Genomic DNA, 22,423 nt, shown 5'->3' on the forward strand with positions numbered 1-22,423 from the left:
TGAAACCCCCAATAATATCACTCCGAGATGATGAAACCCCATAATAATATCCCCCCGAGATGGTGAAACCCCCCAATAATATCCCCCCGAGATGATGAAACCCCCCAATAATATCCCTCCGAGATGATGAAACCCCCCAATAATATCCCCCCGAGATGAGACCCCCCAATAATATCCCCGCGAGATTGTGAAACCTCCAATAATATCCCTCCGAGATGATGAAACCCCCAATAATATCCCCCCGAGATGATGAAACCCCCCAATAATATCCCCCCGAGATGATGAAACCCCCAATAATATCCCCCCGAGATGATGAAACCCCCCAATAATATCCCCCCGAGATGATGAAATCCCCAATAATATCCCCCCGAGATGATGAAACCCCCAATAATATCCCCCCGAGATGGTGAAACCCCCAATAATATCCCCCCGAGATGGTGAAACCCCCCAATAATATCCCCCCGAGATGATGAAACCCCCTAATAATATCCCCCCGAGATGGTGAAACCCCCAATAATATCCCCCCGAGATGATGAAACCCCCAATAATATCCCCCCGAGATGGTGAAACCCCCAATAATATCCCCCCGAGATGATGAAACCCCCAATAATATCCCCCCAAGATGGTGAAACCCCCAATAATATCCCCCCGAGATGATGAAACCCCCCAATAATATCCCCCCGAGATGATGAAATCCCCAATAATATCCCCCCGAGATGATGAAACCCCCCAATAATATCCCCCCGTGATGATGAAACCCCCAATAATATCCCCCCGAGATGATGAAACCCCCAATAATATCCCTCCGAGATGGTGAAACCCCCTATAATATCCCCCCGAGATGATGAAACCCCCAATAATATCCCCCCGAGATGATGAAATCCCCAATAATATCCCCCCGAGATGATGAAACCCCCAATAATATCCCCCCGTGATGATGAAACCCCCAATAATATCCCCCCGTGATGATGAAACCCCCAATAATATCCCCCCGAGATGATGAAACCCCCAATAATATCCCTCCGAGATGGTGAAACCCCCTATAATATCCCCCCGAGATGATGAAACCCCCAATAATATCCCCCCGAGATGGTGAAACCCCCCAATAATATCCCCCTGAGATGATGAAACCCCCTATAATATCCCCCCGAGATGATGAAATCCCCAATAATATCCCCCCGAGATGATGAAACCCCCAATAATATCCCCCCGAGATGATGAAACCCCCAATAATATCCCCCCGAGATGATGAGGCCGGCAGGGGACGCGCTGCGGACGGACAGACTCTGGGAGCCCCCGACACTAGGAGCTGGTGTAATAAAACACAGGCACACGTAAGATGGCGCCGCAGCCGGAGACATCTCGAGTCGCTCACAGCAGCCTCTAGGAACTAACGTGACTACAAGCCACCAATCAGAAAAGAGAATCATGAACAACACGTGACCGGAAAAAGCGAAGCCAGAGGCAGAACGAGGGCTGGAACGCAGGAGGGACTGGACACTTCCGGGTGACTGTCAGCAACACAGAGAGGTAAGAAGCAATGAAAGACTGCTCCCCTGTGTCCCCCAAATGCCCCCCTGAGCAGCACCCCTCCTCCTCGGCGGAGTACACATCCGCTGTATGTGTATTACACATAAAGGAGGGGTGTACTCACTTATGCTGAGTGAGTGCTGTGTATAGCACATACAGGGAGGGGTGTACTCACTTATGCTGAGTGAGTGCTGTGTATAGCGCATACAGGGAGGGGTGTACTCACTTATGCTGAGTGCTGTGTATAGCGCATACAGGGAGGGGTGTACTCACTTATGCTGAGTGAGTGCTGTGTATAGCGCATACAGGGAGGGGTGTACTCACTTATGCTGAGTGAGTGCTGTGTATAGCGCATACAGGGAGGGGTGTACTCACTTATGCTGAGTGAGTGCTGTGTATAGCGCATACAGGGAGGGGTGTACTCACTTATGCTGAGTGAGTGCTGTGTATAGCGCATACAGGGAGGGGTGTACTCACTTATGCTGAGTGAGTGCTGTGTATAGCGCATACAGGGAGGGGTGTACTCACTTATGCTGAGTGAGTGCTGTGTATAGCACATACAGGGAGGGGTGTACTCACTTATGCTGAGTGAGTGCTGTGTATAGCACATACAGGGAGGGGTGTACTCACTTATGCTGAGTGAGTGCTGTGTATAGCACATACAGGGAGGGGTGTACTCACTTATGCTGAGTGAGTGCTGTGTATAGCACATACAGGGAGGGGTGTACTCACTTATGCTGAGTGAGTGCTGTGTATAGCACATACAGGGAGGGGTGTACTCACTTATGCTGAGTGAGTGCTGTGTATAGCACATACAGGGAGGGGTGTACTCACTTATGCTGAGTGAGTGCTGTGTATAGCACATACAGGGAGGGGTGTACTCACTTATGCTGAGTGAGTGCTGTGTATAGCACATACAGGGAGGGGTGTACTCACTTATGCTGAGTGAGTGCTGTGTATAGCACATACAGGGAGGGGTGTACTCACTTATGCTGAGTGAGTGCTGTGTATAGCACATACAGGGAGGGGTGTACTCACTTATGCTGAGTGAGTGCTGTGTATAGCACATACAGGGAGGGGTGTACTCACTTATGCTGAGTGAGTGCTGTGTATAGCACATACAGGGAGGGGTGTACTCACTTATGCTGAGTGAGTGCTGTGTATAGCACATACAGGGAGGGGTGTACTCACTTATGCTGAGTGAGTGCTGTGTATAGCACATACAGGGAGGGGTGTACTCACTTATGCTGAGTGAGTGCTGTGTATAGCACATACAGGGAGGGGTGTACTCACTTATGCTGAGTGAGTGCTGTGTATAGCACATACAGGGAGGGGTGTACTCACTTATGCTGAGTGAGTGCTGTGTATGGCGCATGCAGGGAGGGGTGTACTCACTTATGCTGGGTGCTGTGTATGGCGCATACAGGAGCTTCCCTGGTGTTGGGGTTTCGGGGGGGGGGGGGTTTCCTTCTGTCCTCTGCTCCCGGCCGCAGTCTATCCTGAGGCCTGAATTTCCCTAAGCTGTAACATCTCCTCAGTTTCGTGCTGCATGGTGTTTCTAGCTGATTCTGGTACCTGATAAGGAGCCTGCTGTATGGGATAAATGTCCTGAGTGTCCACATGAGTCCTCGTCCTCCCGGCTGTCCTCGTCCTCCCGGCTGTCCTCGTCCTCCCGGCTGTCCTCGTCCTCCCGGCTGTCCTCGTCCTCCCGGCTATCCTCGTCCTCCCGGCTGTCCTCGTCCTCGTCCTCCCGGCTGTCCTCGTCCTCGTCCTCCCGGCTGTCCTCGTCCTCGTCCTCCCGGCTGTCCTCGTCCTCGTCCTCCCGGCTGTCCTCGTCCTCGTCCTCCCGGCTGTCCTCGTCCTCGTCCTCCCGGCTGTCCTCGTCCTCGTCCTCCCGGCTGTCCTCGTCCTCGTCCTCCCGGCTGTCCTCGTCCTCGTCCTCCCGGCTGTCCTCGTCCTCGTCCTCCCGGCTGTCCTCGTCCTCGTCCTCCCGGCTGTCCTCGTCCTCGTCCTCCCGGCTGTCCTCGTCCTCCCGGCTGTCCTCGTCCTCGTCCTCCCGCCTGTCCTCGTCCTCCCGCCTGTCCTCGTCCTCCCGCCTGTCCTCGTCCTCCCGCCTGTCCTCGTCCTCCCGCCTGTCCTCGTCCTCCCGCCTGTCCTCGTCCTCCCGCCTGTCCTCGTCCTCCCGCCTGTCCTCGTCCTCCCGCCTGTCCTCGTCCTCCCGCCTGTCCTCGTCCTCCCGCCTGTCCTCGTCCTCCCGCCTGTCCTCGTCCTCCCGCCTGTCCTCGTCCTCCCGCCTGTCCTCGTCCTCCCGGCTGTCCTCGTCCTCCCGCCTGTCCTCGTCCTCCCGGCTGTCCTCATCATGAAGAGCCGTTGTCCCTCTACAGTCTCTCGATCTCGTGCTCTGCGGTCATGCCATGTCTCTCTGGTGTCAGCCGTCCGCAAATGATCCTGGGCAGATCTAGCGCGTTCAGCCAGGGTTTCCCGGAGCTGGAGGACGGGTCCTCTATCCTCAGCCTGCCCTCCCAAGATGCTTTTAGCAGGGTTAACCCTTTCACCTCCAGGCATTTTTGCATTGTTCAGTTTGTTTTTTTTCCTCTTTCTTCCGAGAGCTGTAACTTTATTTTTCCCTCAGTCTCGCCATTTTTGGCTTTTTTGTGGGATGAGGTGTACTTTTAAATGCAACCATAAGTTATACGATGCGATGCGGTGCGGTGCGGTGCGATGCGATGTGATGTGATGCGATGCGGTGCGATGCGATGTGATGCGGTACGGTGCAGTGCGATGCGATACACTTTATTGATCCTGTGGGAAATTCTGTTATCAGCCGCACAACTTACATCATAACATGAATTACATAATGACGCGACAGTGCAGATGACATTATACATTATACATTAGATTAGGACATACACACACACCCCCACACTACTACCCCAGCATCAAACACCCCCATACTACTACCCCAGCATCAGAGACCCGCCCCCTACTACCGCAGCATCAGAGACCCGCCCCCTACTACACCAGCATCAGACACCCCCATACTACTACCCCAGCATCAGAGACCCGCCCCCTACTACCCCAGCATCAAACACCCCCATACTACTACCCCAGCATCAGAGACCCGCCCCCTACTACCGCAGCATCAGAGACCCGCCCCCTACTACACCAGCATCAGACACCCCCATACTACTACCCCAGCATCAGAGACCCGCCCCCTACTACCCCAGCATCAGACACCCCCATACTACTACCCCAGCATCAGAGACCCGCCCCCTACTACCGCGGCATCAGAGACCCGCCCCCTACTACCGCGGCATCAGAGACCCGCCCCCTACTACCGCGGCATCAGAGACCCGCCCCCTACTACCGCGGCATCAGAGACCCGCCCCCTACTACCGCGGCATCAGAGACCCGCCCCCTACTACCGCGGCATCAGAGACCCGCCCCCTACTACCGCGGCATCAGAGACCCGCCCCCCTACTACCGCGGCATCAGAGACCCGCCCCCCTACTACCGCGGCATCAGAGACCCGCCCCCTACTACCGCGGCATCAGAGACCCGCCCCCTACTACCGCGGCATCAGAGACCCGCCCCCTACTACCGCGGCATCAGAGACCCGCCCCCTACTACCGCGGCATCAGAGACCCGCCCCCTACTACCGCGGCATCAGAGACCCGCCCCCTACTACCGCGGCATCAGAGACCCGCCCCCTACTACCGCGGCATCAGAGACCCGCCCCCTACTACCGCGGCATCAGAGACCCGCCCCCTACTACCGCGGCATCAGAGACCCGCCCCCTACTACCGCGGCATCAGAGACCCCGCCCCCTACTACCGCGGCATCAGAGACCCGCCCCCTACTACCGCGGCATCAGAGACCCGCCCCCTACTACCGCGGCATCAGAGACCCGCCCCCTACTACCGCGGCATCAGAGACCCGCCCCCTACTACCGCGGCATCAGAGACCCGCCCCCTACTACCGCGGCATCAGAGACCCGCCCCCTACTACCGCGGCATCAGAGACCCGCCCCCTACTACCGCGGCATCAGAGACCCGCCCCCTACTACCGCGGCATCAGAGACCCGCCCCCTACTACCGCGGCATCAGAGACCCGCCCCCTACTACCGCGGCATCAGAGACCCGCCCCCTACTACCGCGGCATCAGAGACCCGCCCCCTACTACCGCGGCATCAGAGACCCGCCCCCTACTACCGCGGCATCAGAGACCCGCCCCCTACTACCGCGGCATCAGAGACCCGCCCCCTACTACCGCGGCATCAGAGACCCGCCCCCTACTACCGCGGCATCAGAGACCCGCCCCCTACTACCGCGGCATCAGAGACCCGCCCCCTACTACCGCGGCATCAGAGACCCGCCCCCTACTACCGCGGCATCAGAGACCCGCCCCCTACTACCGCGGCATCAGAGACCCGCCCCCTACTACCGCGGCATCAGAGACCCGCCCCCTACTACCGCGGCATCAGAGACCCGCCCCCTACTACCGCGGCATCAGAGACCCGCCCCCTACTACCGCGGCATCAGAGACCCGCCCCCTACTACCGCGGCATCAGAGACCCGCCCCCTACTACCGCGGCATCAGAGACCCGCCCCCTACTACCGCGGCATCAGAGACCCGCCCCCTACTACCGCGGCATCAGAGACCCGCCCCCTACTACCGCGGCATCAGAGACCCGCCCCCTACTACCGCGGCATCAGAGACCCGCCCCCTACTACCGCGGCATCAGAGACCCGCCCCCTACTACCGCGGCATCAGAGACCCGCCCCCTTACCACCGCGGCATCAGAGACCCGCCCCCTTACCACCGCGGCATCAGAGACCCGCCCCCTTACCACCGCGGCATCAGAGACCCGCCCCCCTACCACCGCGGCATCAGAGACCCGCCCCCCTACCACCGCGGCATCAGAGACCCGGAAAGATGGCACTGGCCTCTAGACTGGTAGAACATTTCTATCATTCTGCTGCACACATTAGAAGCCCTCAGTTTCCTTAGGAAATACAATCTGCTCATCCCCTTCTTGTAGACCCTCTCTGAGGCATCTCCAGTCCAGTTTGCTATCCAGGTGGACCCCCTAATATTTGTACCTCTCCCCTGCTCCCCTCCTGACCAGCCATAGTGACCGGGACATTCCAGCTTTCTCCTGCTATAGTTGGCCACTAACTCCTTAGTTTTCTAACATTTAAACCAGCCGTGTGATCGCTCTGCCATATCTCCAGATCACAGCTCCAGAGCCGAGATCTGCAGAAAGGGCGCTCTCCTATTACACACCGCACTCTGCCGGGTGTAAGGGGCATCATCACATGACCCTGTGCTACCATGGCATCCACTGGAAGTCACATGATCACGTGACTTCCGATGGGGCAGGGTACTTTATTATTCTAATGGCGGTGCACATATACATCTCGCTGACAGATTTTGGCAGTGAAATGTAAGGGGTTAATAGTCGCGGGTAGAAGCGATTCCACTGGTGAGTAGCAGGCACTCGTGTCAGCTGAGATGTGCGCGGATTGCCGTGGACTGCCCACGGCAGGGGGCGGGGACTAACTGCACACGATCCATGATGCACCCAGTACATCATATGTCGTAAAGGGGTCCTCCGACCTTTCTTCCATATAGCAGCTCAAAGGGCGAAACCAGTGGACTCCTGGGGGCTTCCAAATAGGAGATGGGGTAGGTACGTCCCCCGGTCTGATCCCCGGTCACTGACGCCCTGAGCACATGCTTCAGAGTGCCGTGGAATCCTTCACAAAGCCCATGTGTCTGAGGGTGATGAGGTGTCGTTCAGATCGCTCGTACCCCGCGAGTGCTCCGCCCCCGCGAGTGCTCCGCCCCCGCGAGTGCTCCGCCCCCCGCGAGTGCTCCGCCCCCGCGAGTGCTCCGCCCCCGCGAGTGCGCCGCAGACTGTACCAAATCCAAAACCAAAAAATAACTCCGGCACTCAGAGGAAAAAAATGAAAATGCAGCTTCAGATGCTATTTAATCTGATTTTTATTAGTCCAAAGGTTATTCATCAAATGGCAATAGTGTCCGTAGAAATGGGGGGGTCGGGCGTCTGTAGAGATGGGGGGGGGAGAGCTTCTGTGGAGATGGTGGGGGGGAGAGCTTCTGTGGAGATGGTGGGGGGGAGAGCTTCTGTGGAGATGGTGGGGGGGAGAGCTTCTGTGGAGATGGTGGGGGGGAGGGCTTCTATGGAGATGGTGGGAGGGGGAGGGCTTCTGTGGAGATGGTGGGGGGGAGGGCTTCTGTGGAGATGGTGGGGGGGAGGGCTTCTATGGAGATGGTGGGGAGGGGGAGGGCTTCTGTGGAGATGGTGGGGGGGAGGGCTTCTGTGGAGATGGTGGGGGGGAGGGCTTCTGTGGAGATGGTGGGGGGGAGGGCTTCTGTGGAGATGGTGGGGGGGAGGGCTTCTGTGGAGATGGTGGGGGGGGAGGGCTTCTGTGGAGATGGTGGGGGGGAGGGCTTCTGTGGAGATGGTGGGGGGGGAGGGCTTCTGTGGAGATGGTGGGGGGGGAGGGCTTCTGTGGAGATGGTGGGGGGGGAGGGCTTCTGTGGAGATGGTGGGGGGGAGGGCTTCTGTGGAGATGGTGGGGGGGGAGGGCTTCTGTGGAGATGGTGGGGGGGGAGGGCTTCTGTGGAGATGGTGGGGGGGGAGGGCTTCTGTGGAGATGGTGGGAGGGGGAGGCTTCTGTGGAGATGGTGGGGGGGGACTTTGCTGGGGCTCTCGACGCTAATGCTGAGGCTGGGCCTGGGGCTCTCGACGCTAATGCTGAGGTTTGGGCCTGGGGCTCTCGACGCTAATGCTGAGGCTGGGCCTGGGGCTCTCGACGCTAATGCTGAGGCTGGGCCTGGGGCTCTCGACGCTAATGCTGAGGCTGGGCCTGGGGCTCTCGACGCTAATGCTGAGGCTGGGCCTGGGGCTCTCGACGCTAATGCTGAGGCTGGGCCTGGGGCTCTCGACGCTAATGCTGAGGCTGGGCCTGGGGCTCTCGACGCTAATGCTGAGGCTGGGCTGGGGCTCTCGACGCTAATGCTGAGGCTGGGCCTGGGGCTCTCGACGCTAATGCTGAGGCTGGGCCTGGGGCTCTCGACGCTAATGCTGAGGCTGGGCCTGGGGCTCTCGACGCTAATGCTGAGGCTGGGCCTGGGGCTCTCGACGCTAATGCTGAGGCTGGGCCTGGGGCTCTCGACGCTAATGCTGAGGCTGGGCCTGGGCTCTCGACGCTAATGCTGAGGCTGGGCCTGGGGCTCTCGACGCTAATGCTGAGGCTGGGCCTGGGGCTCTCGACGCTAATGCTGAGGCTGGGCCTGGGCTCTCGACGCTAATGCTGAGGCTGGGCCTGGGGCTCTCGACGCTAATGCTGAGGCTGGGCCTGGGGCTCTCGACGCTAATGCTGAGGCTGGGCCTGGGGCTCTCGACGCTAATGCTGAGGCTGGGCCTGGGGCTCTCGACGCTAATGCTGAGGCTGGGCCTGGGGCTCTCGACGCTAATGCTGAGGCTGGGCCTGGGGCTCTCGACGCTAATGCTGAGGCTGGGCCTGGGGCTCTCGACGCTAATGCTGAGGCTGGGCCTGGGGCTCTCGACGCTAATGCTGAGGCTGGGCCTGGGGCTCTCGACGCTAATGCTGAGGCTGGGCCTGGGGCTCTCGACGCTAATGCTGAGGCTGGGCCTGGGGCTCTCGACGCTAATGCTGAGGCTGGGCCTGGGGCTCTCGACGCTAATGCTGAGGCTGGGCCTGGGGCTCTCGACGCTAATGCTGAGGCTGGGCCTGGGGCTCTCGACGCTAATGCTGAGGCTGGGCCTGGGGCTCTCGACGCTAATGCTGAGGCTGGGCCTGGGGCTCTCGACGCTAATGCTGAGGCTGGGCCTGGGGCTCTCGACGCTAATGCTGAGGCTGGGCCTGGGGCTCTCGACGCTAATGCTGAGGCTGGGCCTGGGGCTCTCGACGCTAATGCTGAGGCTGGGCCTGGGGCTCTCGACGCTAATGCTGAGGCTGGGCCTGGGGCTCTCGACGCTAATGCTGAGGCTGGGCCTGGGGCTCTCGACGCTAATGCTGAGGCTGGGCCTGGGGCTCTCGACGCTAATGCTGAGGCTGGGCCTGGGGCTCTCGACGCTAATGCTGAGGCTGGGCCTGGGGCTCTCGACGCTAATGCTGAGGCTGGGCCTGGGGCTCTCGACGCTAATGCTGAGGCTGGGCCTGGGGCTCTCGACGCTAATGCTGAGGCTGGGCCTGGGGCTCTCGACGCTAATGCTGAGGCTGGCCTGGGGCTCTCGACGCTAATGCTGAGGCTGGGCCTGGGGCTCTCGACGCTAATGCTGAGGCTGGGCCTGGGGCTCTCGACGCTAATGCTGAGGCTGGGCCTGGGGCTCTCGACGCTAATGCTGAGGCTGGGCCTGGGGCTCTCGACGCTAATGCTGAGGCTGGGCCTGGGGCTCTCGACGCTAATGCTGAGGCTGGGCCTGGGGCTCTCGACGCTAATGCTGAGGCTGGGCCTGGGGCTCTCGACGCTAATGCTGAGGCTGGGCCTGGGGCTCTCGACGCTAATGCTGAGGCTGGGCCTGGGGCTCTCGACGCTAATGCTGAGGCTGGGCCTGGGGCTCTCGACGCTAATGCTGAGGCTGGGCCTGGGGCTCTCGACGCTAATGCTGAGGCTGGGCCTGGGGCTCTCGACGCTAATGCTGAGGCTGGGCCTGGGGCTCTCGACGCTAATGCTGAGGCTGGGCCTGGGGCTCTCGACGCTAATGCTGAGGCTGGGCCTGGGGCTCTCGACGCTAATGCTGAGGCTGGGCCTGGGGCTCTCGACGCTAATGCTGAGGCTGGGCCTGGGGCTCTCGACGCTAATGCTGAGGCTGGGCCTGGGGCTCTCGACGCTAATGCTGAGGCTGGGCCTGGGGCTCTCGACGCTAATGCTGAGGCTGGGCCTGGGGCTCTCGACGCTAATGCTGAGGCTGGGCCTGGGGCTCTCGACGCTAATGCTGAGGCTGGGCCTGGGCTCTCGACGCTAATGCTGAGCTGGGCCTGGGGCTCTCGACGCTAATGCTGAGGCTGGGCCTGGGGCTCTCGACGCTAATGCTGAGGCTGGGCCTGGGGCTCTCGACGCTAATGCTGAGGCTGGGCCTGGGGCTCTCGACGCTAATGCTGAGGCTGGGCCTGGGCTCTCGACGCTAATGCTGAGGCTGGGCCTGGGCTCTCGACGCTAATGCTGAGCTGGGCCTGGGGCTCTCGACGCTAATGCTGAGGCTGGGCCTGGGGCTCTCGACGCTAATGCTGAGGCTGGGCCTGGGGCTCTCGACGCTAATGCTGAGGCTGGGCCTGGGGCTCTCGACGCTAATGCTGAGGCTGGGCCTGGGGCTCTCGACGCTAATGCTGAGGCTGGGCCTGGGGCTCTCGACGCTAATGCTGAGGCTGGGCCTGGGGCTCTCGACGCTAATGCTGAGGCTGGGCCTGGGGCTCTCGACGCTAATGCTGAGGCTGGGCCTGGGGCTCTCGACGCTAATGCTGAGGCTGGGCCTGGGGCTCTCGACGCTAATGCTGAGGCTGGGCCTGGGGCTCTCGACGCTAATGCTGAGGCTGGGCCTGGGCTCTCGACGCTAATGCTGAGGCTGGCTGGGCCTGGGGCTCTCGACGCTAATGCTGAGGCTGGGCCTGGGGCTCTCGACGCTAATGCTGAGGCTGGGCCTGGGGCTCTCGACGCTTAATGCTAATGCTGAGGCTGGGCCTGGGGCTCTCGACGCTAATGCTAATGCTGAGGCTGGGCCTGGGGCTCTCGACGCTAATGCTAATGCTGAGGCTGGGCCTGGGGCTCTCGACGCTAATGCTAATGCTGAGGCTGGGCCTGGGGCTCTCGACGCTAATGCTAATGCTGAGGCTGGGCCTGGGGCTCTCGACGCTAATGCTAATGCTGAGGCTGGGCCTGGGGCTCTCGACGCTAATGCTAATGCTGAGGCTGGGCCTGGGCTCTCGACGCTAATGCTAATGCTGAGGCTGGGCCTGGGGCTCTCGACGCTAATGCTAATGCTGAGGCTGGGCCTGGGGCTCTCGACGCTAATGCTAATGCTGAGGCTGGGCCTGGGGCTCTCGACGCTAATGCTAATGCTGAGGCTGGGCCTGGGGCTCTCGACGCTAATGCTAATGCTGAGGCTGGGCCTGGGGCTCTCGACGCTAATGCTAATGCTGAGGCTGGCCTGGGGCTCGACCTAATGCTAATGCTGAGGCTGGGCCTGGGGCTCTCGACGCTAATGCTAATGCTGAGGCTGGGCCTGGGGCTCTCGACGCTAATGCTAATGCTGAGGCTGGGCCTGGGGCTCTCGACGCTAATGCTAATGCTGAGGCTGGGCCTGGGGCTCTCGACGCTAATGCTAATGCTGAGGCTGGCCTGGGGCTCTCGACGCTAATGCTAATGCTGAGGCTGGGCCTGGGGCTCTCGACGCTAATGCTAATGCTGAGGCTGGGCCTGGGGCTCTCGACGCTAATGCTAATGCTGAGGCTGGGCCTGGGGCTCTCGACGCTAATGCTAATGCTGAGGCTGGGCCTGGGGCTCTCGACGCTAATGCTAATGCTGAGGCTGGGCCTGGGGCTCTCGACGCTAATGCTAATGCTGAGGCTGGGCCTGGGGCTCTCGACGCTAATGCTAATGCTGAGGCTGGGCCTGGGGCTCTCGACGCTAATGCTAATGCTGAGGCTGGCCTGGGCTCTCGACGCTAATGCTAATGCTGAGGCTGGGCCTGGGGCTCTCGACGCTAATGCTAATGCTGAGGCTGGGCCTGGGGCTCTCGACGCTAATGCTAATGCTGAGGCTGGGCCTGGGGCTCTCGACGCTAATGCTAATGCTGAGGCTGGGCCTGGGGCTCTCGACGCTAATGCTAATGCTGAGGCTGGGCCTGGGGCCCTCGACGCTAATGCTAATGCTGAGGCTGGGCCTGGGGCCCTCGACGCTAATGCTGAGGCTGGGCCTGGGGCCCTCGACGCTAGTGCTGAGGCTGGGCCTGGGGCCCTCGACGCTAGTGCTGAGGCTGGGCCTGGGGCCCTCGACGCTAGTGCTGAGGCTGGGCCTGGGGCCCTCGACGCTAGTGCTGAGGCTGGGCCTGGGGCCCTCGACGCTAGTGCTGAGGCTGGGCCTGGGGCCCTCGACGCTAGTGCTGAGGCTGGGCCTGGGGCCCTCGACGCTAGTGCTGAGGCTGATGGTGAAGTCGACACTAAAGTTGATGCTGACCCTGAAAAGGGGAGGGAAAAAAACCCAGAAAATTGCCATGGGGTGAAGGAGTTAACCTCTTGAACTGTTTTTTGTTCAGTAATGGAGTCTTTTGTGGTGAGTGTGCATACAGGAGCGTGCATACAGACTATGGGGGGTGCATTACTTATTGTGTTCTTCGTACCTGTTGATTCCAGGTCGTTCTGTAGCCTTTACAGGTGTTCATGGCTCTTAGACAACGCTACTGGTAATTGTTTTCACTCCTCTGTGTGACATCTTGTGGGGAGCACCAGGTCGTGGCTGGTTTATGATGAAATGATGGTCTTTTCACTTTCGGATTATGACCCCCAACAGTCACTGGACCCTCAGTAGCTTTGTCATTCTTCTGTAACCGATGACATCCTTATGTTTTGCAATAATACGGTTATGAAGGTGTTGAGACAGCTCTCTGGTTTTACCCATCACGAGCTGTTTCTTGTGTGGCACCTTGGTAGTGAGACTCCTTTTTATCGGTCATCGGTTGCACCAGCTGATATTGTCACTTAGTGGCAGGATTGCTCTCTAATTACTGCTAGATCTCAGCGGGTGTCAGGACTTTCCAGGGTTCTTTGCTCCTCTCTTAATGTGTTCAGTACTTTGCCCAGTGTCATTTCTCATTATTACACATCATTTATGGACGTCTCTGGTGATTTCTCTGCCTGTGTGGATTGGATGGGTTGTTACCAACGTCTGGTGAGAAAGTCATGTCAATAACGGCTTTAGAAATACTTTTACTTTTAGATTTTCTGCGCAATCTGCGTTCTTGATATCACAAAAAACCTGCACCCTCCGGCAGACTGACAACTGTAAACACTGCGTGTGACAAAAAAAACGTGGTAAAAATGCAGGCGTTAATGCGGAGAAATAAAATAAGATAGGATAATTGATAGAATACATAGAAGAAATAACAGAATGTCTCAAGAGGGAGAGCCAGCTTGGATAGGTTTTTTTTTTTTTGTTAAAAAAATTGACATGGGGCCCCCCCCCCACTAAAACCAGCCAAGGTGCAACAGAAAACAGCAGCTGATATTATTAGGGTGGGAAGGGCCATCGTTATTTGGACCTTTCCAACCTAACAATAGCAGCCCACAGCCACCCCAGAGGTGGCGCATCCACAACGATTCTGGCGCTGGACACAGCTCTTCCCGTTGCCCTAGTGCGGTGGCAATCGGGGTAATAAGGAGTTACTGGCAGCCCACAGCAGCCACTAAGTAATAGATTAGTGATGGCAGTCGTCTCTGAGACACTCCTATTACTAATCTGTAAGTGAAAGTAAATAAACACCCTCTTTCACCACTTTATTAGCCACTAAATACCCCTGCAGGTCGGAAGTAATCCACTCGAGGTCGCATGGCGATTCAGCCCTGCTACATCCCTGTACTGTCACAGCAGCACCATAGAGCATGACTGCTTGCTGACAGCCGCGCAATGAGAATGAACTCGAGTGAACCTCTGACGTCAGTGCCGCGACACAGGCAGTAGTGCGGGGCCCGCAGCTGTGACGTCAAGGTTCACCCAAGTTCATTCTCCTCGTGCGGCTCTGTCTCTGTGTCGCGGCCTGACTTGTGGTCACAGGTGAAGGACTCCAGCTGTGACCGGAAATCACCTGAGTGTCGTCACCGCTGACTGCGCGGCTCACTTCAGCGTGGAGCTCACAGCCTGTAGTCTTGTTCTATGGCCGCTGCTGTGAGTGTCAGATGTAGCAGAGCTGAAAGCATCATGGGACCTCATGTGGATTATGTCAGACCTGCAGTGGTGTTTGGGGGTTAATAAAGTGGTGAAAGAGGGGGCTTTCTTGTCTTTTATTTCAACTAAAGGATTTTTCAGTGTATGTGTTTATTTACTTTCATTTACAGATTAGTGATGAGGGGGTCTAATAGATGCCTCCCATTACTAAGCTAGGACTTAGTGGCTGCTGTGGGCTGACATTAATGCCTTAGTACCTCGATTGCCACCACACCAGGGTATTCGGGATGAGCCGATCTAATGGATACGGCATTTCTAGGTGTCTGGCTGATTATTTTTAGGCTGAGGGGCTCCCAATAATGTGGGTCCCCCCAAGTCTGAGCATACCAGCCCCCAACTGTAAGGCTTTATCTTGGCTGGGTATCAAAATTGGGGGAACCGCACGCCGTTTTTTAAATTTATTTATTGTTCTGTATGGTATAAACCCGCCCACCGGCAGTTGTGATTGGTTGCAGTCTGACAGCTGTCACTCAGCATGGAGGCTCATCTGACTGTAACCAATCATAGGCGCTGGTGAGCGGGGGAAGCAGTGAATATGAGATGAGCCTAATGAGCAGCCGGCACTTTCAGAAGCAGGAGAGGCCGCCGGAGCAGTGTGACAGCCGCACAGTGCCAGTGATAGGTGAGTACGAAGCGGAGAGAGACTGACGGAGCAGTGTGACAGCCGCACAGTGCCAGTGATAGGTGAGTACGAAGCGGAGAGAGAGACTGACGGAGCAGTGTGACAGCCGCACGGTGCCAGTGATCGGTGAGTACGAAGCGGAGAGAGAGGCCGCCGGAGCAGTGTGACAGCCGCACGGTGCCAGTGATCGGTGAGTACAAAGCGGAGAGAGAGGCCGCCGGAGCAGTGTGACAGCCGCACGGTGCCGGTGATCGGTGAGTATGAAGCACGGAGAGAGGCCGCCGGAGCAGTGTGACAGCCGCACGGTGCCGGTGATCGGTGAGTACGAAGCACAGAGAGAGGCCACCGGACCAGTGTGACAGCCAAACGGTGCCGGTGATCGGATCGGTGAGTACGAAGCGGAGAGAGAGGCCACCGGACTGGTGTGACAGCCAAACGGTGCCGGTGATCGGATCGGTGAGTACGAAGCGGAGAGAGAGGCCACCGGACCAGTGTGCCAGCCATACGGTGCCGGTGATCGGATCGGTGAGTACGAAGCGGAGAGAGAGGCCGCCGGAGCAGTGTGACAGCCGCACGGTGCCGGTGATCGGTGAGTATGAAGCACAGAGAGAGGCCGCCGGAGCAGTGTGACAGCCGCACGGTGCCGGTGATCGGATCGGTGAGTACGAAGCGGAGAGAGAGGCCACCAGACCGGTGTGACAGCCGCACGGTGCCGGTGATCGGTGAGTACGAAGCGGAGAGAGAGGCCGCCGGAGCAGTGTGACAGCCGCACGGTGCCGGTGATCGGATCGGTGAGTACGAAGCGGAGAGAGAGGCCGACGGAGACACAGAACTGCGTGTTTGTTGATAAGAACAGATCCAAAATGCAAAAATGCAGTGTAAGCGCACAGCTAAACATTTTAGTTCCGTTTTGACCTAATTCATTCCAATGGGTGGGAAATGTTCACAAAACGCAATGAAGAAGTGACACGCTGCTTTTTTTTTTTAATTTTTTTTTTTTTTTTTTAAGGCAACAATTTTCTGATTTCTCATAGACTTTGCTGGGGAAGCAGAACGCAGGCATTAGTCACTGACAGTGCAGTTTACAATGAGACAAAACCTCTACGAGTGCACCTGACATGGCCTTATCCGGCATCTTCCTCCTCGTGACCTCGTAGTCTCTGACTTTCTTCTTCGGCCCCCCAGGTGTGGGTTCTGTGCGGGGCCCCTGCAGGTGATGGGTGATGGTCAGGATGTCCGGGGCCCCGGCCACAGGATGAATCTGCTGCTTCGGGGTCTCCTGCTGTTCCTGATTGGGGTCTTCCTGGCGCTGGTGCTGAATCTTCTGCAGGTGCAGAGGAATGTGACGCTCTTCCCCCCAGATGTGCTCTCCAGCCTCCTGTCCTCCGCCTGGTGGGTGCCGCTCTGCTGTGGGACGGCTGCAGGTAGGTGGTCACCAGTGGGGGGGGGTTCGTGCTATCAGCAAAGTCATCGCTGTCTTCTGCCTCCACAGCTGCCATCGGCCTCCTGTACCCGTGCATCGACCGACACCTGGGAAGGCCACACAACTTCAAGAGGGAGTGGTCCAGTGTGATGCGCTGCGTGGCCGTGTTCGTGGGCATCAACCACGCCAGTGCTGTATCCTTCTGCTATGGGGGAGGGTCACACAACTGTCTGTATATTATACATTACATGTCTCCTCTGCAGCGGGCGCTGTGACCATTATACAGTCTTTGACAGAAGTTCTGTTGCTTATCCATGTTATGTAAATAACAGCTTACAACCTGACTTTAAATTAATCCATTGGTTTTATAAATTACTCTTTTGAAAGCTGAAACCCTCCCAAATTGGGTTTAGGTTATGAAAATAAAGTTGCTGCAAAGCTGAAATATTGATCATTTAACACTAGAACTACTGAGGTAGTCATTTTGACTACTTTGCACCATGTATTTCTATATAGGTGTCACGAGTCCAGTAGTTCTAGTGTTAATGAACACAGAAAGGTCAGATTTTGGAAAGACAAACGTTATTTCGCCTTGACATATAATGCACCCAATCCTAGTTTACATCCTCACCTGTGCTCACTAAATGATTGTTTAATTAATGGGTGTGTATAAAAGAAAAACAACAAAAAACAGCACCGCAGACCTTCACTTGAACTGCAACTTGACCTCTGATAGCATGCCAAAAATCCACCCTGCGACCAAAGCCTTGATTATCAAGAGTCTGAAGAGCAGATCCACTGCAGAGGTGGCTGCACCTTTAATGTGTCTTAGCGTCAAGTACAAAGATTTAAAAAAAAGATATGAAGAGACTGGAGATGTTTTTGACAAGCCCAGGTCCGGCAGACACCGCAAGACAACTGCTCAGGAGGAACATTTGTTGGTTAGAAAATCCAAAGCCAGCCCCTCTTCCACTGCAGCAGAGCTCCAGCAGGCCTGGTTACCTCAAGTCCCTGTGTCACCTAGAACAATTTGTAGGATTCTGTCTTGAAATGGCCTCCATGGTCGAATCGGTGCCCAGAAGCCAGCACTAAACAAAAGGCAATTACAAACCGTGTGGCATTTGCCTAGTTCCACAGCCTGCTAAACAGATGGACGCTGGAAAAGTGGTGGATTTCTCTGATGAATCTTCAGTTGAATTACACCACAGCCGCTGCAAATACTGCAGGAGACCTACTGGAGCCCGTATAGATCCAGAAAACAGGTAAGTTTGGTGGTGGAAAGATCATTGTCTGGGGTTACATTCAGTATGGGGGTGTGCAAAACATTTGCAAGGTGGAAGGTAATATCAATAGCCTAAAATATCAAGAAGTATTAGCTACCTCTTACATTCCCAATCATAAAAGGGGTGAAATTCTGCAGCAAGATGGTGCTCCATCTCATACATCCATCTCTACAACAAAGGTCCTCCTGGCAAAGAAGATCAAGGTGCTCAAGGACTGGCCAGCCCAGTCACCAGACATGAACATCATTGAGCATGTTTGGGGTAGGATGAAAGAGGAAGCTTGGAAGACAAAACCAAAGAATCTAGATGACCTCTGGGAGGCAGGTAAGATGCATTCTCTACTATTCCTGATGACTTCATCAATAAATTGTATGAATCATTGTTGAGCCGCATGGAGCCGTCCTTCAAGCTCATGGAGGTCACACAAAATATTAAATATGGCTCTAATAGCACCACAACTTCATTCACCAATGTTATGCCACATATCTTTGTATTAAAAGTTAATTATTTGTGTGAATTTCACATTACTTTCTGTGGGCGACAAAACTTTTGTCTTGTCAAAATCTGACCTTTCTGTGTTCATTAAATGATTAATATTTCAGCTTTTCAGCAACTTTATTTTCATAACCTAAACCAAATTTGTGAGTGTTTCAGCTTTCAAAAGAGTAATTTATAAAACCAATGGATTAATTTAAAGTCAGGTTGTAAGTAGTGATGAGCGAGCATGCTTGTCACTACTCGGTACTCGCACGAGTATCGCTGTACTCGGGCTGCTCGGCGGGGACCGAGTAATCTCGCGATACTCGTGCTGTACTCGTGGTCTTCATTTCTGCATGTTGGCGCTCTTTTGAGAGCCAGCCCTCATGCAGGGATTGGCTGGCAGACCACTGCAATGCCACAGCCCTGTTAGTTGTGGAATTGCAGTGATTGGCCGGCCTGCACAGCGTGACCGAGCCTTTATATCGGCCGGCGCGCTGTGCTCTGCTCACAGCTATTCAGACAGTCAGTGTAGGGAGAGTGTCGCTGATTCAGGGAAAGCTTTGCGGCCCTTTATAGCTTTTTCAGTTGCAGGGCTGCAAACAGTGTGACCAAAAGTCCTTCTCAGGACTATTCTAGTTGTATACAGGCAGGCAGGGTATAGCCAGGTCGGAGTACAGTAGCAGAGTCCTTCTCAGGACTATTGTTGCTATATACAGGCAGGGTATAGCCAGGTCTGAATACAGGCTAGTGACCAAAAGAGTCCTTGTCAGGACTATTGTACCAGTATACAGGCAGGCAGGCAGGCAGGGTAGTGGTGACCGTATACCAGCCTTCATCATATCTGGGGCTGGTGTACACAGTGTAAAACAGTCCAGATAGTGTCTGACTTGTCTGTAATTGTCGCTCCCCAAAAAAACCTGTTAGGTTATTATTGCGTCCGTGCTTGGTTTTTAAAACCGCACGTGTGTGCCTGTTGGTGGCAGCGTACAGGTGCACTTGTGTGCAATTTCCACACACTTTGATATAACGCACAAGTAGTGAATATACACGTCAGCAGTGCACAGCATTGCAAAATGCGCAAGGGCATTGGCAAGGAACAAGGAAGTGGACGTGATGGTGGTGCAGGCAGAGGCCGAGGTCGTGGGCAAGCTCTAATTTCGCCACAACAAAGGGCCACATCTTGTCGCTCGCACGTCCTGTCCCAAATTCTTGGGGACCGCAGCAGTACACCGCTCTTGAACCAAGACCAGTGTCAACAGGTTGTTAGTTGGATAGCAGATAATGCTTCCAGTCAGATTGGCACCACCACAAACACTCTGTCTTCCACACGGTCAAGTGTCAGTAGCCGTGATACTGCACCGCACATTTCTGAACCTGATCCTCCTTCCTACCACCAGGCTGAGTACACGTCCTCCTCGGACATTAATGATCCCACACTTGGACACTCGGAAGAGCTGTTCACGTTTCCATTCACACATTCTGGCCTCTCGCCAGCTCATATTGAAGTGGGTCATGAGGAGATCGTCTGTACAGATGGCCAAATATTTGAGCAGCCACGTTCTCACGAAGTTGGCAACGTGTCTCAACAAGTGGTGGACGATGATGAGACACAATTGTCAGCAAGTCAGGAGGAGGAGCAGGGTGCGGAAGAGGAAGACGACGTGGTGGATGATCCAGTAACTGACCCAACCTGGCAGGAGGATATGCAGAGCGAGGACAGCAGTACACGGGGAGGGAGGCGTAGCATCACAACAGGCAGTAAGAAGCAGGGTGGTGGCCCCAGGCAGAAGTCAGGCAACCGTTCCCCGGAACAACACGACGACACAAGGTGCCTGTACAAATGTTAGGTCTTCCCGAGTCTGGCAGTTTTTTAAGTTGGATCCAGATGATTCAAAAAAGGCCATTTGCAACACCTGCCGTGCCAGCATCAGCAGGGGTACCAAAACTAGCAGCCTGACCACCACCAGCATGATCAGGCACATGTCAGCCAAGCACCCGACTTTGTGGGAAGTACAACAGAGTCGAGGAGCAGTGCTTGCTGATGTCACTGCTACGTCTTCGCTGGTTGTGCATGCGAGCCAATCCTCTGTCCATGCTGCCTGCGAACAAGCCGCCTCCACTCCTGCACCTGCAGTTGCCTACACAGAAAGAACACCATCATCAAGCATGTCCTTGTCCCAGTGCAGCGTTCAGTTATCCATTCAGCAAACCTTTGAACGCAGGCGCAAATACACTGCCAACACCCCACATGCCACAGTTCTAAATGCTAACATTTCGCGACTGCTTGCGCTGGAAATGTTGCCTTTTAGGCTGGTGGAGACTGAAGCATTCCGTGACCTGATGGCGGCAGCTGTCCCACGTTACTCGGTCCCCAGCCGCCACTATTTCTCCCGGTGTGCCGTCCCCGCGTTGCATAACCACGTGTCACAAAACATCACACGTGCCCTGAACAACGCTGTTTCACCCAAGGTCCACCTAACCACAGACACGTGGACAAGTGCTTGTGGGCAAGGCCGCTACATCTCGTTGACGGCACACTGGGTTAATATTGTGGAAGCTGGGACCCAGTCTGAGCGAGGGACGGAACACGTCCTTCCCACACCAAGGTTTGCAGGCCCTACCTCAGTCAGTGTTTCACCCACACTCTACAGCTCCGGAATGTCATGCTCTTCAGCCTCCTCCTCCTCCTGCGCATCCTCATCCACTTTACCCTCCACACCAGTCACAAGCTGGAAGCACTGCAGCACTGCCTCGGCGAAGCGGCAACAGGCTGTGCTGAAGCTAATCTGCATAGGTGACAAACCCCACAATGCAGAAGAGCTGTGGACAGCTCTGAAACAGCAGGCAGATCACTGGCTCACACCTCTGAACCTAAAGCCAGGAAAGGTCGTGTGTGACAATGGCCGGAACCTGGTGGCGGCTTTGAGGCGAGGCCAGCTGACACATGTTCCATGCGTGGCCCATGTGCTCAACCTCGTGGTTCAGCGGTTTATAAAGTCATACCCAGAGCTGTCTGATCTACTGGTAAAAGTTCGCCGCCTGTCTGCACATTTTCGAAAGTCACCTACTGCTTCAGCCGGCCTTGCCGGCTTTCAGCGCCGTTTGCATCTTCCGGCTCACAGACTGGTGTGTGATGTCCCCACGCGTTGGAATTCAACTCTGCACATGTTGGTCAGGATATGTGAGCAGAAGAGGGCAGTTGTTGAGTACCTGCATCACCTAAGCCGTCGGGAAATGGGTCAAACTCCACACATAACACCTGAGGAGTGGAGATGGATGTCAGACCTATGTACCATCCTCCAAAACTTTGAGGACTCCACCAAGATGGTGAGTGGTGATGACGCCATTATTAGCGTCACCATACCGCTACTCTGCCTTCTAAAACGGTCTCTGCTGAAAAACAAACATGATGCATTGCAGGCGGAGCGCGATGAGTTGCAGCAAGAAACAGTAGTGGGTGTGGGTGATAACACACAGCCCAGCCTCGTCTCATCACAACGTGCAGTGGAGGACTATGACGAGGAGGAGGATGAAGACATGGAGCAACTCTCCGGCCAAATTGAGGATATGACATGCACACCAGTCATATCCTCGGTTCAGCGTGGCTGGCCAGAGGACAGGGTAGATGAGGAGGAGGAGGAGGAGGACAGCATGTTCAGTCATCTTGTTGGTCAGGCTACTGAAGTCCTGGCTGTTAAGAGTCTGGCGCACATGGCTGACTTTATGGTAAGCTGCCTGTCTCGTGACCCTCGCGTTAAGAACATCTTGGCCGACAATCATTACTGGTTGGTAACACTGTTAGACCCACGCTACAAGGAGAACTTTTTGTCTCTTATTCCCGTGGAGGAGAGGTCAACCAAAATGCAGCAGTTTCGGAAGGCCATACTCACGGAAGTAGGCAAAGCATTCCCCTCACAAAACGCTAGCGGCATAGGTCATGAATCAGTGGACAACCGAGGCGTACAGCCGAGAGAGGCACAAGTCCAATCCGCCAGAGGTAGGGGAACAGTCTTTAAGATGTGGGACAGTTTTCTCAGCCCCTCACGTACCACAGCCCCTGAGGTGCGGGGTAGTGCCACAAGAAATCCTAAG

General features: G+C 56.1%; 1 protein-coding gene across 1 annotated transcript in view; it reads left to right on the forward strand.

Moving 5' to 3' along the window:
* The first annotated feature begins 1,483 nt into the window (after positions 1–1,483).
* The window catches only part of INSIG2 (insulin induced gene 2), a 40,785-nt gene continuing 19,845 nt past the window's right edge, over positions 1,484–22,423 (forward strand). Inside the window, exons 1-3 of the mRNA XM_075316969.1 lie at positions 1,484–1,530; positions 16,331–16,569; positions 16,638–16,762. Of these exons, the coding sequence (XP_075173084.1) occupies positions 16,362–16,569; positions 16,638–16,762 (333 nt within the window). The 5' untranslated portion in view covers positions 1,484–1,530; positions 16,331–16,361. The remainder of the gene's footprint in view (positions 1,531–16,330; positions 16,570–16,637; positions 16,763–22,423) is intronic.

Source organism: Anomaloglossus baeobatrachus, chromosome 7, assembly GCF_048569485.1.
Source record: "Anomaloglossus baeobatrachus isolate aAnoBae1 chromosome 7, aAnoBae1.hap1, whole genome shotgun sequence".
NCBI lineage: Eukaryota > Metazoa > Chordata > Amphibia > Anura > Aromobatidae > Anomaloglossus > Anomaloglossus baeobatrachus.